The following is a 15641-nucleotide window of genomic DNA, read 5'->3' as shown; positions in this document are numbered from 1 at the left end:
TCCTTGGTTGACTCTAGTATCTCTTCTACAACATTGACATCCTCAAAATCTAGTGTGATTGATCGTTGGTGTTCTACTCTAGCCTCCTTCTCTAGCTCATCCTCATATTTTTTTAAATCCTCCAGTAAAATGGCAATTTCTACAGCAAATTCATGCTCATATTGGCTACTATCCACAATGTCAATTTGTTGCGTTTTACAAGGTTCAATTAATTTATCCGTTTGAGCCTCTAAGTTGTGAATAGTTGTCCCTTGCCTTTGTACCCGCAGTTGTATCTCATCATATTGTTCCGTAAGGCACTTTAGCATATCCTCGATCTCTTTTAGGTCCTCATACCTGAGTTCTTTGTTCCTATTAACTTCACAAGAAAAAGAAGAACCATCAAAGTAAGGGGTTGGGGGAAGATAAGAAATATAAGCACAACCATGAAAGTGACCATCTTGACCACCACACATATCATACACATTCCACACATAAGATAGAGTTGGTGCACAAAACTCGCTCTCGGGAATATTTTGATAATTTTGCCCTGGGTAGTTTCCTTCACAATATGCATAAGGAGGATTAAAAGTAGAATTACCAACATCAAAATTCTCATAATTCCATGATGTCATGTTTCTCAAATAAACAAATAAAACTAAAATAAAAAAATCAAATAATAAAATAAAAGTTCAAACGTGAAACCTAGCAATATGTACGCCTACAACTACACCGTTAGTTCCCTGGCAACGACGCCAAAATTTGATCACGCACAACTATGCCTTATAAAAAGGACAATGCGGTCGTTGCAAATATAATCCGGTTTACAAGTCCAGAGTCGAATCCCACAGAGAACTAAGGCTTAGCTACAGTTGTTCACTATCACCAAGAATTCAAGCTTGAAAAATTCCTAATTTATAGATATTAAGATTCTTGTGTTTAACTAAATAACTAACAAATTAAAATAGTAAATTAACAACTACAGATACTAAGGGTTAAAGACAAGATTAAAGAGGTCTAGAGTTATGATTTCCCCAATTGTCGGAATCCTTCCCGCTATGTCTTCTATAATTTTGCCTAAGTATTCTCTACCGATCATGAGCGTTATGTATGTTGTAATTCTCTCCTGAGTAATTACTACAATTCACAAGACATACTCTCCCTAGTTACGCTAGCTGGCTTTAATTACAGCTCACTTAGATCGCACCCAAGGTTTCGTTATCCCTAATCTCACTTTTAAACCCTTGGTTATTGATTCCTCACATATGTCGGGAGTGATGTTATTCAACAACTACCTAAATATGCACTCTCTCCCGAGTAATACATACTAAATAGACATAACTAATTGAGAGCTCTTCAACCAACCACAATATAAACGTAGTTGAACAAATAGAGAAAAGTTACGGGTCAATTATATAAAAACATAACAAGAATTTATCCTACAAAAGGTTCTATCAAAACTTTAGATAACAAATTAGCTATTCATAATAGTATGTAAAACTACATTACTAAAAGTCATAACCAATAATGAAAAATAGGAAGAGGAAGGAAAAACTCGTAGAAGAATTCTCCGTCTTACTCCTATTGAGTCTCTGCCTCCTTAGGTCGAATCTGTGTCAAAAATTGGTCTCCTCCCTCAAAATACCGTTTTTCCATGTATATATACCAAGTAGGGTTAGGACCAAACAATTATACCTTTTCCAATGTGAAAAAGGACACTTTTCTCGGGTTTGACAAGCGCGGCCGCACATATTGCCCAGTATTCTGCCTGACGAGCGCGGCCTAAGCGCGGCCGCGCTATTGACGCGCACTTTTCACCCTGTTATGCTTGGAATTTGGAAAAATGTAAACATGAAAGTTATAGCCGTTTGAGTTAGATTTCCAACCATATATTGTGAAGCCCAAATAGAGTTCTGCGCAAAAAGTTATGTGCATTTTACTAAACAGTGCGCAATATGCCTACTCGAGTCTTTGTTTGTTTTTAACTATCAAAGTTGATCCCTGACACGATCCCGGCTTAATTCCTTGGACTTTTACTCATACTTCAAATCTCCAAATCACTTGAATTCATTCCATAACACCTATATAGCTCGGAATCATTCCTACAAAGCATAAAACACACAGTTAGCGCAAGACACTAGCGATTAAAGCTCAAACTCAATTAAAGTGCAGTAAATTAGAGTATAATAAGCGACTAAAATACGTAATTATAGCATATCATCACGTGGAATGTCGGTTATGGATCTCCGGAGCGAGGTGAGTCTCCTTTCTAACCTTGTAAGAGAGAATTATCCCCATAGGTGAGTTAACTTATGTGCTCCTATTTGTAGGGGCTACGTACGCACGAGGTGACGAGAGTCCGTGCGTAGCTACTATTATGCTATTGTCCGGGTAGTCTAGGACCCAAAAGCATCCTATACTTGGATTAATTATAAACTTATTGACAGCTTGAATTGCTTAAATCACATTGAATTAGTAAATGAATTTCTAAAAGGATTAAACTTCTTTTCTTAAATTGTTAAAAAAGGATTGGCTTTTATTTGGATAAATGTTCCTCGATAAATCCTTAATTGGCTGTTTGAGCATGTATTTCGATGTGTGCCTGCGTTGCATGTATGATTCACGAGTAGGGTATTTGTTTATTTTATGTTGATCGCGTCGCAGGATAGTTCGCGAGCGGGGTAATAGATGCATCTATGGTTCGAGCCGTTTGACCCTCTGTAGTGCACAATTTACATTTCTATTGGAGCGGGCCGTACGTACTCGGCATGATTTGCGCATGCTTGTATTGTTTGCCTTGAGATTATTTGAGATTGATATTTGCTCTCCCCGACTTGAGATAATTGGAAACTATTGGATTATGAATCCAGAGACTTTTAATATAAAAAGGAGCTTTCACCTGTTCATGACTTACTTGAAATTACTGTCATTCTTAATAAATCCTCGATTATTTGCATTAATAATATATCATTATTGGACCACTAGTAAGTGTCAAAGTCGACCTCTCGTCTCTACTTCTTCAAGATTAGACGGGATACTCATTGGGTACACGTTGTTTCGTACTTGTACTACACTTCTGTGCATTTTTGTTGCACAGGCACATGCGTCTCTAGTGGCCTACGGGGCGTGACGGTATGGTTGATACAGAGACTTAGGTGAGCTGCACTTCTCGAGGCGACCCGCAGCCAGCAGAGCCTCTTTCAAATTTTTGAATTTATTTCGGTCCAATATTGTATTCCGGACGATTGTTGTATTATATTATTTCCTAGAAATTGCTCATGCACTTGTGACACCGAGTTCTGGGAGGATTTTTGGATTATTAAGTGTTAAGTTTTGTTAAATATTTCATGGTTATTTCTGTAAATTTTATTATTCGTTATTTAAAGTATAAAGAAAAATAATTTTAAACAATACCAAAAATTGGAATTTAATTAAGTAATTTGGTTGGCTTGCCTGACAGCGGTGTCCGGCGCCATCATGACCCTTAATGGATTTTGGGTCGTGACACACTTCCTGCCTTTCCTTCCATAATCCAACAAGCATGGCATAATCATATGCACTTGCTACCCGCAATTGAAAATTTCACTGAAATTATCCAAGATTGGAATCATTCTACTTTTGGAAATATCTTTACACGTAAGCGAAAGTTTTTGGCTCGTTTACGGGGTCTCCAATTTTCTTCTAATTATCCTACTAGTGCTTTCTTAAAAAATTTAGAAGTTCAATTAAACTATGACTTCAATGTGATCTTAAAACTCGAAGAGGAATTTTGGAAACTTAAGTCCCGTATTAACTGGTTAAATGACGGAGATGCAAATACGAAATTTTTCCATCTATCAACTTTAAATCGTCATAGACACAATCGTATAACCACTCTACAAGATCAAGGGGGTAATTGAATAACATACCCACATATTATTAATTTCAATATTACCAGTTATTATCAATCTCTCTCTACAACACAAAAAATTTGCTCCACTCGGAATCCTTTACTCCAACCTTCCAATGTTCTTACGTTGTAGGAACAAAATTCCTTAACCAAACCTCTCCAAGATCTTGAAATCATCATAGCTTTAAAATCCTTTAAACCATTCAAGGCACCAGGTCCTGATGGACTACACCCTTTTTTTATCAAAAATATTGGCATATCGTTGATAATTCCGTAAAATACTTTTGCCATAAGGTTTTCCAAGACCATAAGATAGACCCTAACATTAATAACACTTTAATTTGCCTAATCCCTAAGACTACACATGCTTCCTCTATTAACTAATATCGACCTATCAGTCTTTGTAATACTATTTATAAGACTATTGCAAAAATTATAGTTAATAGGCTTAAACCACTACTGGAACATCTTATCAATCCTACTCAATCTAGCTTTCAGAAAAATTGACGGGCTGCAGATAATGCACTTATAGTTCAAGAAATAATCACAAGATTCCAAAAAATAAAAGGTGCCAATTACAATATGCTTATAAAATTGGATCTTGAAAAAGCTTTTGATAAAATGGAATGGTCTTTCATTTACTACACTCTTATTACCCTTCAATTTTCCCCTAATTTTACTCAATTAATTATGTCTTGTCTTACTACTACATCTGCAACCATAATTATCAATGGTAACCCATCAGAATTTTTCCTACCTACCAGAGGCCTAAGACAAGGAGACCCCTTATTTCCTTATTTGTTTATCCTTTGTCTTGAAATGCTCTCGCGCACAATTCACACAGCAGTTGATTATCGCTCTTGGCAATCCAGCACCCTTGCTAAAAGGGGCCCTCAACTTTCTCACCTATTTTTTGATGATGACATCATCCTCACAGCAAAAATTACTTCTACTACGTGTGATTCAATTGTGCGTACTCTTGCTAACTTTACTACTCACTCAGGCCAAAATATCAATTTTTAGAAATCTAATATTTTCTTCTCAAAAAACTATCCAATCCCAACTAGACAAACAGTTCTTCAACTATTTCATATGAAGGAAGGGAAAACCTTTGGAAGGTATTTGGGATTTCCAATCTTCACAAAATCACCTTCAAAAAGAGATTACCAATTTTTGCTTGATAATTTCAAGAATAAGCTTGCGGGTTGGAAAAGAAAATTCTTATCAAAAGCAGGTAGAATAACACTCATTCGTTCTACCCTTAATCAGCTACCAAACCATCTTATGCAATATGACACAATACCTGCCACTATAATTTCTTCTCTTACTCAATATCAAAGGAACTTTCTTTGGGGTACAACTTCGCAAAAGAAAAAATTACATCTTGTAAAGTGGAATACTGTAACCCAACCAATACACCAAGGTGGATTGGGCATTCAAAATCTCTCCATTAAGAATAAATCTTTATGTGCAAGTCTTGCATGGCGTCTTTTCCAAAATCCTAATCAGTTATGGGCGCAAGTATTATTGAATATATACCTACGTTCAAAAAATCTTATAAAAAAAGTGTGTCTCACCTGCTTGGAGAAACATCATGCATATTTGGTTGATTTGTCGGTTAGGGTATCAATGGAACATTACAAATGGCAAACATGTTCATTTTTGGTCTGATCCTTGGATTAAACCAAATTTCACACTCTGTAATTGTATTACTGGCCCATTCCCTAAATATGAAGAGAAAAAAGTAGTTTCAACTTACTACTATAATCAGACTTGGCACTTGGAAAACTTGCCTTTTATATTACCATATCAAGTTGAGCAAAGCATCAAAGACGTATACATGCCTCTCTCAACAACACACTTTCAACAACACACTTTGATCAAATTTTTTGGTCAATTAACTCAGATGACATCTTCTCTATCAAGTCTTGCTATGCATTACTTAACCCTAATACAAGTCAAACACCTTCTTATAATTGGATTTGAAATTTGAATATTCCTTCAAAAATATCCTTCTTTCTTTGGTTGATTTCTCATAATAAACTTCCCACTGTTGAATACCTTTCTCGTTTAGGTATTTTAGCATCATCCATATGCACACAATGTCATTTGGCACCTGAAACAATGCAACACATATTTTTCAGCTGCCCTAATGCAATCCAGTTATGGCACCACCTTACTTTATCACTACCCATTTCATGCACTACTTCCTCTCCAATTGATCCTATTAATTGGTTGTATGATATTATTCATGCACGCCATCCACCCAAACCCTATCACATCCCTTCTACTACATTCATACCATTTGCCCTATGGCATATCTGGATTTTACATAATAAACATAGGTTGGAAAACAAACGACTTCCTCTAAATATTCAAGCACTCATTAATACTACTGCAGAATATTACTACTTAACCAAACACAGGCAGAAAAAAAGGATTGTCAATCCATTCCTCTATATATTAAATGGCACCCACCAGCTGAAAATTACTATAAACTAAACATAGATGGCTCTAGTTCTTCTTCCCATAACCAATATAGTATATATTGGTGGAGTATTTCGAAACCACCATGGCAACTGGGTTATGGGCTTTGCAGGAAAATCAAAACAAGGCAGAAGCATACAAACAGAGCTACTTGCACTCCTCATGGGATTGAAAATAGCGTTGCAAAAGCATTTGACACCACTTGTGATTGAAACAAACGCACAACAACTCGTCGGTATGTTTCAAATTTCTTCCATACACTAACATTATCAATGATTACAGGTTGTTACTTCTACAGCTGGGTAGCCCACCCATCCAGCATATATATCGAGAGCAGAATTGTGTTGCAGACAGTTTAGCTAAATATGGATCCAGGAATGACGAGTCTCCCTGCAAACTTTTTGCGCAACCACCACCTTTTGTTTTACCATATCTACAGCAAGATCAACATGGCAATCAACAACGGAGACTTGTATCTGTTTTAACACAACCGCTCCCTATTATAACTAGTGTTTGTAATACTAATGTAGCATTTACTTCTACCTTAGAACCTAGTAGTGTTGCCCATGGGGGGACGCCTGTTTCTATTATGTCTTCTATTCTCGCTACTATGATATACTAGTACCTTTTATTATATCTATAATATATGTTTCCTTTTGACCAAATAAAAAACGTCATTGCTTCAAATCCATAAAATTTAAGTTATTTATAAGGAAAAAAATGACATGGATTTGCACGTCTTTTTATTAGTAAATAACAGTATTAAGTTAATTGCATATCATGAAAAAATAGTTAAAAAATGATTTGGCCTATCCAAGTTTAAACACTTTAGTTTAGAACTCACCAATCGAGTAAAACGTGTGGCAAAAATATGGACCAATGGATCAATAGTCAATCGAAACGTCAAATTGATAAACCAGCAAGTTGCAGCCGATCATAATCTTTCTAGAAATGCGGCTTAAAACACGCATTGAAAATGTTTCCTTAAATTACTCTTCCGTTTATATGGAGAATCAACAACATGCATGGGCGACGATGAATATCAGTGAAAAAGCTAGAGGCGGAGCCAATATATAAATGATAAGAACATAATTTGTAGAGGCGGATCCATGATTTGAGACTTATGAGTTCCTACCGTAATTTTAGACTATATGCAATAATAACTGGGTTCACAGTTAGATATTTACAAATATTTAGTGAATTTCTTAATATAAATACATGATATACACAAAAGTTACTGGGTTTCGGGAACCCGTAACCTATGCTCTAGGTCCGCCCCTAATAATTCGTGCAAGATTTTACCACGGAACTCTACTGGTTCGTAATTAAATATTTATACATATTTAATGAATTTTTTAGAACTAATACAAAATATTTACGCAAAAATAATTAGGTATGGCCGAACCTACACTTAATAGGCTAGCTCCGCCTATGGTGAAAACAATAGCATTTATTTTCCCGTTGGGCCATAGACCTGAGAAACAAGCTCGTCCATTATGCAGCTCGATATCTTTGATGGGTTTACACATGAGAATGAGAATGTAGAGAAAGGGGACATACTTCTCTTAAAGGGGATTTACAAGATATAGAAAAACAAGAAGAGATCAACGAGACCCTTATTATTCACTAAATACACACGTACGCACGGTCAAACACAATTAGTAGAAAATGAAATGGTGAGAAAATTTTAAGCAAGGTTCGAATGTTATCTCTAATTTATTCTTTTTGTAATACAGTACGTACTATTTTTTATATATGTGAAAGTGAAACATTTTGGTGAAGACTGGATTCTAATGCAACTTTTCCATGAGGCTGGTCAGAGAATTGATACAAATTGAAAGCGAAATTTCATAAACTGAAATGCTAATCCGACGTAGCTCTCTAATGGCTGTTATTTACCTTAATCAATGCCGTTAATGCACTTTTATCATCTCAACATCACTGAATGTCATTGTTAATTCAATAAAATATGACTTTTTTATTAGTTAACTAAAATCTCTGTCTTATCAAAGTCTATGGTCTTAATCTAATATTCTGATTCCAGAGAAAACTTTAATTTTGTATATAAATACTTTGTTGTTTTTTATTTTAAGAAACAAGATAAAGTCTTTTTTTATTTAATCATTTGGTACTGCACGGACCTGATTAATTTAAATTCACACAATATAGTTCAGTTAAGAGAAAAGCGCTTTCTACGATAAAAAAAATTCTATTAATGTGTGAAATTGGTCTTATATTCTTATGCAAACCTTAATTCTTTCATATATGTAACTTTTACGAGGGCGTTTGTAAATAGTATTTGAAAACTAGAGTTGTGTTTGGACATGAATATAATTTTGGGTTGTTTTTATAATTTGTGATTGATCTGAGTAAAAATTTTGAAAAATAGCTTTTTGGAGTTTTTCAAATTTTCGAAAAAATTCAAAATTCATCTTCCAATGAAAATTGAAAATTTTAGGGTCAAACACTAATTTCGAAAAAAAGTGAATTTTTTTTTCATGGCCAAACGGGCTCTAAAGGTCTTCAGATAGCTTTGCTAATAAATTAAGTTTCATTAATTAGTTCGTGGGTTAAGGTAATGAGAAGAACATGATCTTTAATTAATAAAGTCAAAGAAAGAACATCTCCTTTGCCGAGTATGTCAGAGAACTAAAGAAGCAGATACAATTAGTTGATGCTGCTACGAAACATATCATTGCACGTTAATATATAAATTTTTAATGTCTGCAATACATTTATCTTAATAAAAATATCTTGTAATATATAAATATGCTTTGTGATAAAATTAAATAGCAAGGAGCTGAGGCAATGCATGCTTGAGTACACTGATCACGCCCAACTATGCCTTATAAAAAGGACTCTGCGGACGTTGCAAATATAACCTGAGTATTCTGCCCAGAATCGAATCCACAGAGAGTTAACCTATCAATCACTATCTTTAGACCCACTAAACTCTTGACAACCAATTTCCTCAAACGTTTGAATCGCAGTTGATGGTGTCTTTAATAACTAAAATTGCAAGTAAATAAACAGCTGTAAACTAAGGATGCTAAGGTTGTAAACAATAATGAGAAAACGCTAAGGTAATGATTTCCCCTATTGATGGAATCTCTTCTGTTTATGCTTTATACAAATTGACCAACACCTCTCTATCAACCATGAACGTTCATCTTACCGTAAATCTCTCCCGAGTAATCACAGTAATATACTCAATGCACTCTCCCGAGGTACACTAGCTAGCTCTAATTAACACGGTTCACTTTAGATTGCACTCAAGGCTTCGTTATCCCTAATCCCGCCTTTAAACCCGCAGTTATAGATCCCTCTTATACTTTGGGAGTGGTGTTGTTCAACAATAACCTAAATATGCACTCTCTCCCGAGTTATGCACACTAAATAGGCACAGCTAATTGAGGATCCTGTCAATTAACTACAACATACACAAAGTTGAACAAATAAAGATTGAGACTAGCAATTTGTATTCACATAAACAAGAAGTTCATCCCCCAATAGGTTCCATCAAAACCTTAGACAAAGGATTTAGCTACTCATAACTATGGGTAAATAAACTAAAACAATATTCATCATAAAACTTGCAAGAAAAATAAAGAAAAGAAGAAAGATGTTTTGGGTGATCTCTCACAATTGTTCTTCTTGCCAAAATACTCTCTAAAACAATACATGCCTCTCTTGGGCGGAGTCTAGTGTTTAAAATAGGGTTTTGGGCTAAAAATCCCGTGTTTTGTACTTTAGTCCATGAAGTTCTCCGCCTCCGCCGCGGTTCTGTCGCGGTCGCGGTCAAACCGCGGCTAAACATGCTCTCTGATTCTCACTTTGTCTGCAGTCCTCTTCTATCGCGGTTCTGCCGCGGTCGCGGTGGAACCACGACAATCCTCTTTCGGTTCTGACTTGAGCTGTTTCGCGTGGTTTACTTGACGGAATTTTTCGATCGGCCTCTTTTTCTCCATATTTGATCCCAAAAGTACTCCATAGCCTTCTCTGGTCATATATAACCTGCAAAGCATGAAAAACACTAATAAGAGCATTTTGTTATCACTTTTATCATCCAAACTATACAAGACAGTGGTTATTTAGGGCCTAATTATAGTTAAATTCACCTATTATCAACACCCCACATTTAAACCTTTGCTCGTCCTCGAGCAAGTTAAACCACACTTCTAGGCCTAATCGTTCGATGCATTACCCAATTTTTTTTATGCCACACCCGCCATTATGAAGGAACAACCTAAGCAGTGCAACAATCACGCCTCAGATGAAGACTCTAACACCATGACACACTCATGCTCACTCTAGTTACTCTAACAGAAGTGAAAACTCACTTTTTCTTCCTGAGTCACATGCCCTCACATCATAATTCTGAGAGAAGTTCCACACACATAAAATTCAAGCAACAAGGAACCAAAGATGGGCAGAATTCACTCACTCTCAGCAAAGAACATTCACATGCCACACAGATACACCATAAGCTTGCCCCTAGTGTAGTACTCTACGAATCGAACTATTCAGTCAATGATCAAGAGGTCTTTATTTGATTGTAATGTAGGCTAAGGGACAGGTAAGATATATTTGGATATAGTGACTAGCCTCCCTAAGCACTTTTAATACTCACTTCCTTTTATTTCAATTTCTATGCTCAGTCCACTCGTTCTTCCACATTTTAGTTCATAGGTGACCCCCACTTTTCTTTAGGTGCAACTTTTTTTTTTTTTTACAAATCCATTGCACCATTCAAGTATTTCTTTCCTGATTCCCTTTTTTTCTATTTACTTACCACCCCGCACTTTGACTTTTGTATGTTCTTTAGTAATTCAAGTGCTTCTAGGAGGTTCAGGTTCAAACAGTCAAACTATTCAAACACAGGGATATAGGTCATTATAGGGTTATCAAAGAACAGGCTTCAGGCTCAAAGAGGTTAACTATGACAATATATACAAGTGGATTCACAAATATACAAGCTACACAAAAAAATGCCTCAATCATCTCTAAAACCAAACAGCTTCTATTTCGCTTTGCAAACACACAGGGCAAGTTCTAGGTATCACATGCAAGCACAGAATACAAGTAATTGCTCACACACACTTGACATGTAACTCATTCCGAATCAGTTTATCAACACACTCATACGAGCGTTCGAGCAAGGCAGGATGTGCAAAATTAAGGCACAAATTTACGAGTCTACAAACGAGCCTAGACGTCGCATCCTCATGTTTGTTTTTGTTATTCTCAGGTGTGTACATCAAGGGTTGCATTCTATCCTTTACTCATTTTGGTCCTAAAACTACAAACAAAAAAAATCTACCTAACCCGGTTCAAGAAAAGCCCTTGGAAAAGAATCGTGGTCAAAAGAAAAACCAAGGGAAAATTACTACACTACCTAAAAAAAGAAAAAAAGAAAATAAAATAAAGAAACTATATGGACTACTTCCCTCAAGAGTACTGTCCAAGTGGTCCGTCCTCAGGAAGAGTCCTCTACATTTTTTTAAATCTGACTTTGACCCTCAAGAGACCTGTCGACAAGTGTCCGTCGTTGGGCCAAGTCAGTTACTTCTAATGTGAGTACAATCAATTATGCACAACAACACCAATCAAATACTACAACATACACCATGTCTATATACACTACAATACATTACCCGAGCAAGTCTCCCACCCCACACCTAAAATTTATGGCATGTCCCCATGTCATATCAAAAATAACGAGCAAAAGAGTAAGAAGACTTCCCTAAGCCTCAATCAGAGTCGGAGAAGGTGCTGGGGTCCACATGGCAAGCTCTCCCCAAAGCACGGAACCAGGACATAAACCGGCTCTCAGACCTGGCCTGCGGCTGAGACATGGCATCCATACGCGTGTGTAGGCCCTCCACCGAGGTGCGAAGATCCCCGACCTCTTCCTCCAGAGTACGCAACATAGGTTGGGTGGACTATGATCTGGATAAGCCTGCCCCAGCATGGGGGCGCCGAGAGGGTCCGTCATTGTCATAGGATCTCCTGGATGGTGCCATGGGAATCGGGTCATCATCCTCATCATCGATCTGAATGGTGGTGCGTGCACTCCTGCCCACTCTGATGCCCGACGCTCTGAAAGCTACTTTAGGGGGCAACTCTCCATCAGTAGGATGGGTGGGGACATTCTTCAGCAGGCACAATGTAGTCACCAGGGAGGGGAAGTAGAATCCCTTTGACCTCAGCGGGGACCGTATGATCATTTCATCACCAATAAGTCTTGCCGCATCAAAATCTTTCTTTGTGACGAAGCACCACGTCAAGAGGGATCTTTGGAAGTTCACGTCAGTCGTGTTGCCTAAGGGCAAGAACCGGCTGCAAATGATAGTGAGCCAACACTTAGCCAAATGGGTGAATGAATTAGAGTTCAGGATGATATGGTCACATATCCAGATTGGTTGCCCCCTGTGCAGAGTGCATCAGTCATAATATCCCAAGTGACTCCTGGTGCGTCCTGGTAATAGTCGACATCGCCAGTAAACCGGGGTAGCCACAACACCTGTTGAATAACTTCAACTGAGGCATCTACCCATTTGTCCCGCACAGTCACCTCCCACAACGTATGTGATGGGCAGTTCGCGTAGAACTCTCTTACAAGCATCATGTTCACCGTTTCAGGTTCATCAAATAAGAACTCTATTTCCCTCCGTCAAATTTCCTCATACATCTCCTCATTTTCTGCACTGAGGGTTGCCCTGTCAATCAGAATCTTAGGGATGAAGCTCTTGGAGGCCTTGGCATGAAAGTCGTCCTCTGCCAATTCTTATTCGAACCTTGAGGCATCATATGTAGGCTATTGGGACGTGCCTGCCGATCTCTTTTGTTTCTTACGAGCCATATGACCTGCAAAGAATACAAGAGAACCATCAAAGATATCCTACATGGGCCAGCCGGATGGTTACTCAGACTTCACCACCCGATGGCACCAAATAATAACCCCCATTTATTCCATTCATACACTATGCCAAACCCCCAACTAGTGAGGTGTTCCAGGTTACAACCTCCACAATGGCCCCACAACTTTCTTACAAATCCTGGCATACAACACCCCACACTTACTCCCTCAAGTGATTCACGTTAAATATAACACCACTATTCACCAAATACAACACCACCACAACCTAGGATAGGCACACAATGCCTCAAAATAGCACCATAAGCCCCAAATTTTCGGCCAAAAAGGGCCCTCCACCAAACTACACCACAAAACTTATTTCTAGGCCTCCAAATCATCTAAACAACCCCCACAATCGAAGTATAAGAAAAACCCAACCATTTTAGCACAAAACAAACCCACAATAAGCAAATACAACAATAAAAACAGAGAAGAAGCAAAAATTGAAAGAAAATCTACACTATTCCTACCTAGGGTTTAACTAAACTAGTTTAGACTAGATTACACTAATTAAAAGAGGAAATAGAATCAAAAAGAAGAGAACACTTAGTTGATGAAGGTTGGAAGGGGTGGGTGGTGGTGAGAGGGGGTGTGGAGAAGATAACAATGGCTGTTTTTGGGGGTGATGGAGGGATTTGAGAGAGAAAGAGAAGAGAGGATTTGGTTTTTTTTTTTTTTTGGGGGGGGGGGTCGTTTTGATTCTGAATAGAGAGGGTGGGTGAAGGATTAGGTGAATTAGAAAAAAGGGGGTGAATTAAAAAAAAAAATTGCATACCTGGGCCCGACGGGGTCTGCCGCAGTTCTGCCGCGGTCGCGGTTGAACCGCGGTAGACGAAGTTCAGAGAGGGGTTCCCACCGCGGTTTGACCGCGGTCGCGGTGGAAACGCGGTGAACGAAGTTCAGATGGGGTCTCTAACCGCGGTTTGACCGCGGTAGCGGTGGAACCGCGGTCTGGGCAGTTGTCTAATTTTTTTATATATATATAATGTTTTACACTTACAACAATTTCGTGGGTTGCCTCCCACGCAGCGCCTGATTTAACGTCGCGGCACGACATAGGATGAACGCATTTAAGGCTCGCTCGACCTCTGTGGGTCAGTCAAGTGCAGTTCAGATACTTCCTTTTTCTCGCTTATGCCCACATATGGCTTCAATCTCTGACCATTGACTCTGAATGTACGAGAGTCATTCTCTGTGGCAATCTCAACAGCTCCTGAAGGGAAAACTTCAACTACTCGAAATGGTCCAGACCATCGTGAATTAAGTTTACCTGGGAACAGACGCAGTCTTGAGTTATATAGCAATACCATGTCCCCGGGTTTGAAATTTCTCTCAACAATGTTCTGGTCGTGCAGCCTCTTCATTCTCTCCTTGTATAATTTTGTGCTCTCAAAAGCAAGATATCTGAACTCCCCGAGCTCATGCAATTCAGTGACTATTGATGTGCCCGCAGCTTCCATGTCTAAGTTCAGCTGTTTCAATGCCCACCACGCTTTATGTTCAAGTTCCACTAGCAGGTGGCAGGCCTTCCCAAATACCAACTTGTATGGTGACATACCAATTGGAGTTTTGAAGGCAGTTCTGTAAGCCCAGAGTGCATCATCTAGCTTCCTCGCCCAATCAGTTCTTGTGGCGTTCACAGTTTTGGTTAACACACTCTTGATTTCTCTGTTGGACACTTCAACTTGTCCACTAGTTTGTGGGTGGTAAGGAGTAGCCACCTTGTGGCATACATCGTACTTAGCAAGCAACTTTTCAAAGGCCCTGTTGTAGAAATGAGTGCCTCCATCACTGATAATTGCTCGTGGTGTCCCAAAGTGGGTGAATATGTTCTTCTTTAGAAATCCCACTACCACTTTTGCATCATTGGTGGGTAACGCCGCAACTTCCACCCATTTGGACACATAGTCTACAGCAACAATAATGTATTTATTGCCATATGAGCTAACGAAGGGACCCATGAAGTCAATCCCCATACGTCAAACACTTCCACCTCTTGAATTGGGTTCATGGGCATCTCGTGGCGTCGGGAAATGTTCCCGGTCCGCTGACATTCATTGCATCCCTTCATCCATAGGTGCGCATCTTTAAACACTATCGACCAGAAGAATCCAACCTCTAGCACCTTTGCCGCTATCCTAACCCCTCCAAAGTGTCCACCATACGTCGATGCGTGACAAGCCTGCAAAATAGAAAATTGCTCTATCTCGGGGACGCATCTCCGGATCATATTATCAAGGCATATTCTAAACAGATAAGGTTCATCCCAGTAATACTGGAGGCTTTCACGAAAAAATCTTTTCCTTTGGACCGATGAAAGGTCGTGAGGAACTATACCACTGGCCAGGTAATTAGCAAAGTCTGCAT

General features: G+C 38.4%; 1 protein-coding gene across 1 annotated transcript; it reads right to left on the bottom strand.

Annotated features, from left to right (window-relative positions):
* Nucleotides 1-14344: 14344 nt before the first annotated feature.
* LOC138888496 (uncharacterized) lies at nt 14345-15250 on the bottom strand. Its single transcript, XM_070170365.1, has one exon. It carries the CDS (start codon nt 15248-15250, stop codon nt 14345-14347), a length of 906 nt encoding a protein of 301 aa, XP_070026466.1.
* Between the last annotated feature and the right edge of the window lie 391 nt (nt 15251-15641).

Source organism: Nicotiana sylvestris, chromosome 3 (assembly GCF_000393655.2).
Source record: "Nicotiana sylvestris chromosome 3, ASM39365v2, whole genome shotgun sequence".
NCBI lineage: Eukaryota > Viridiplantae > Streptophyta > Magnoliopsida > Solanales > Solanaceae > Nicotiana > Nicotiana sylvestris.
The sequence above is the reverse complement of the archived record's forward strand: the minus strand, read 5'-3'. Positions and strand labels throughout refer to the sequence as shown.

What these genes read in the sequence shown, in the direction of transcription:
- LOC138888496 (XM_070170365.1), bottom strand. Translation starts at nt 15,250, where the DNA reads ATGGGGATTGACTTCATGGGTCCCTTCGTTAGCTCATATGGCAATAAA.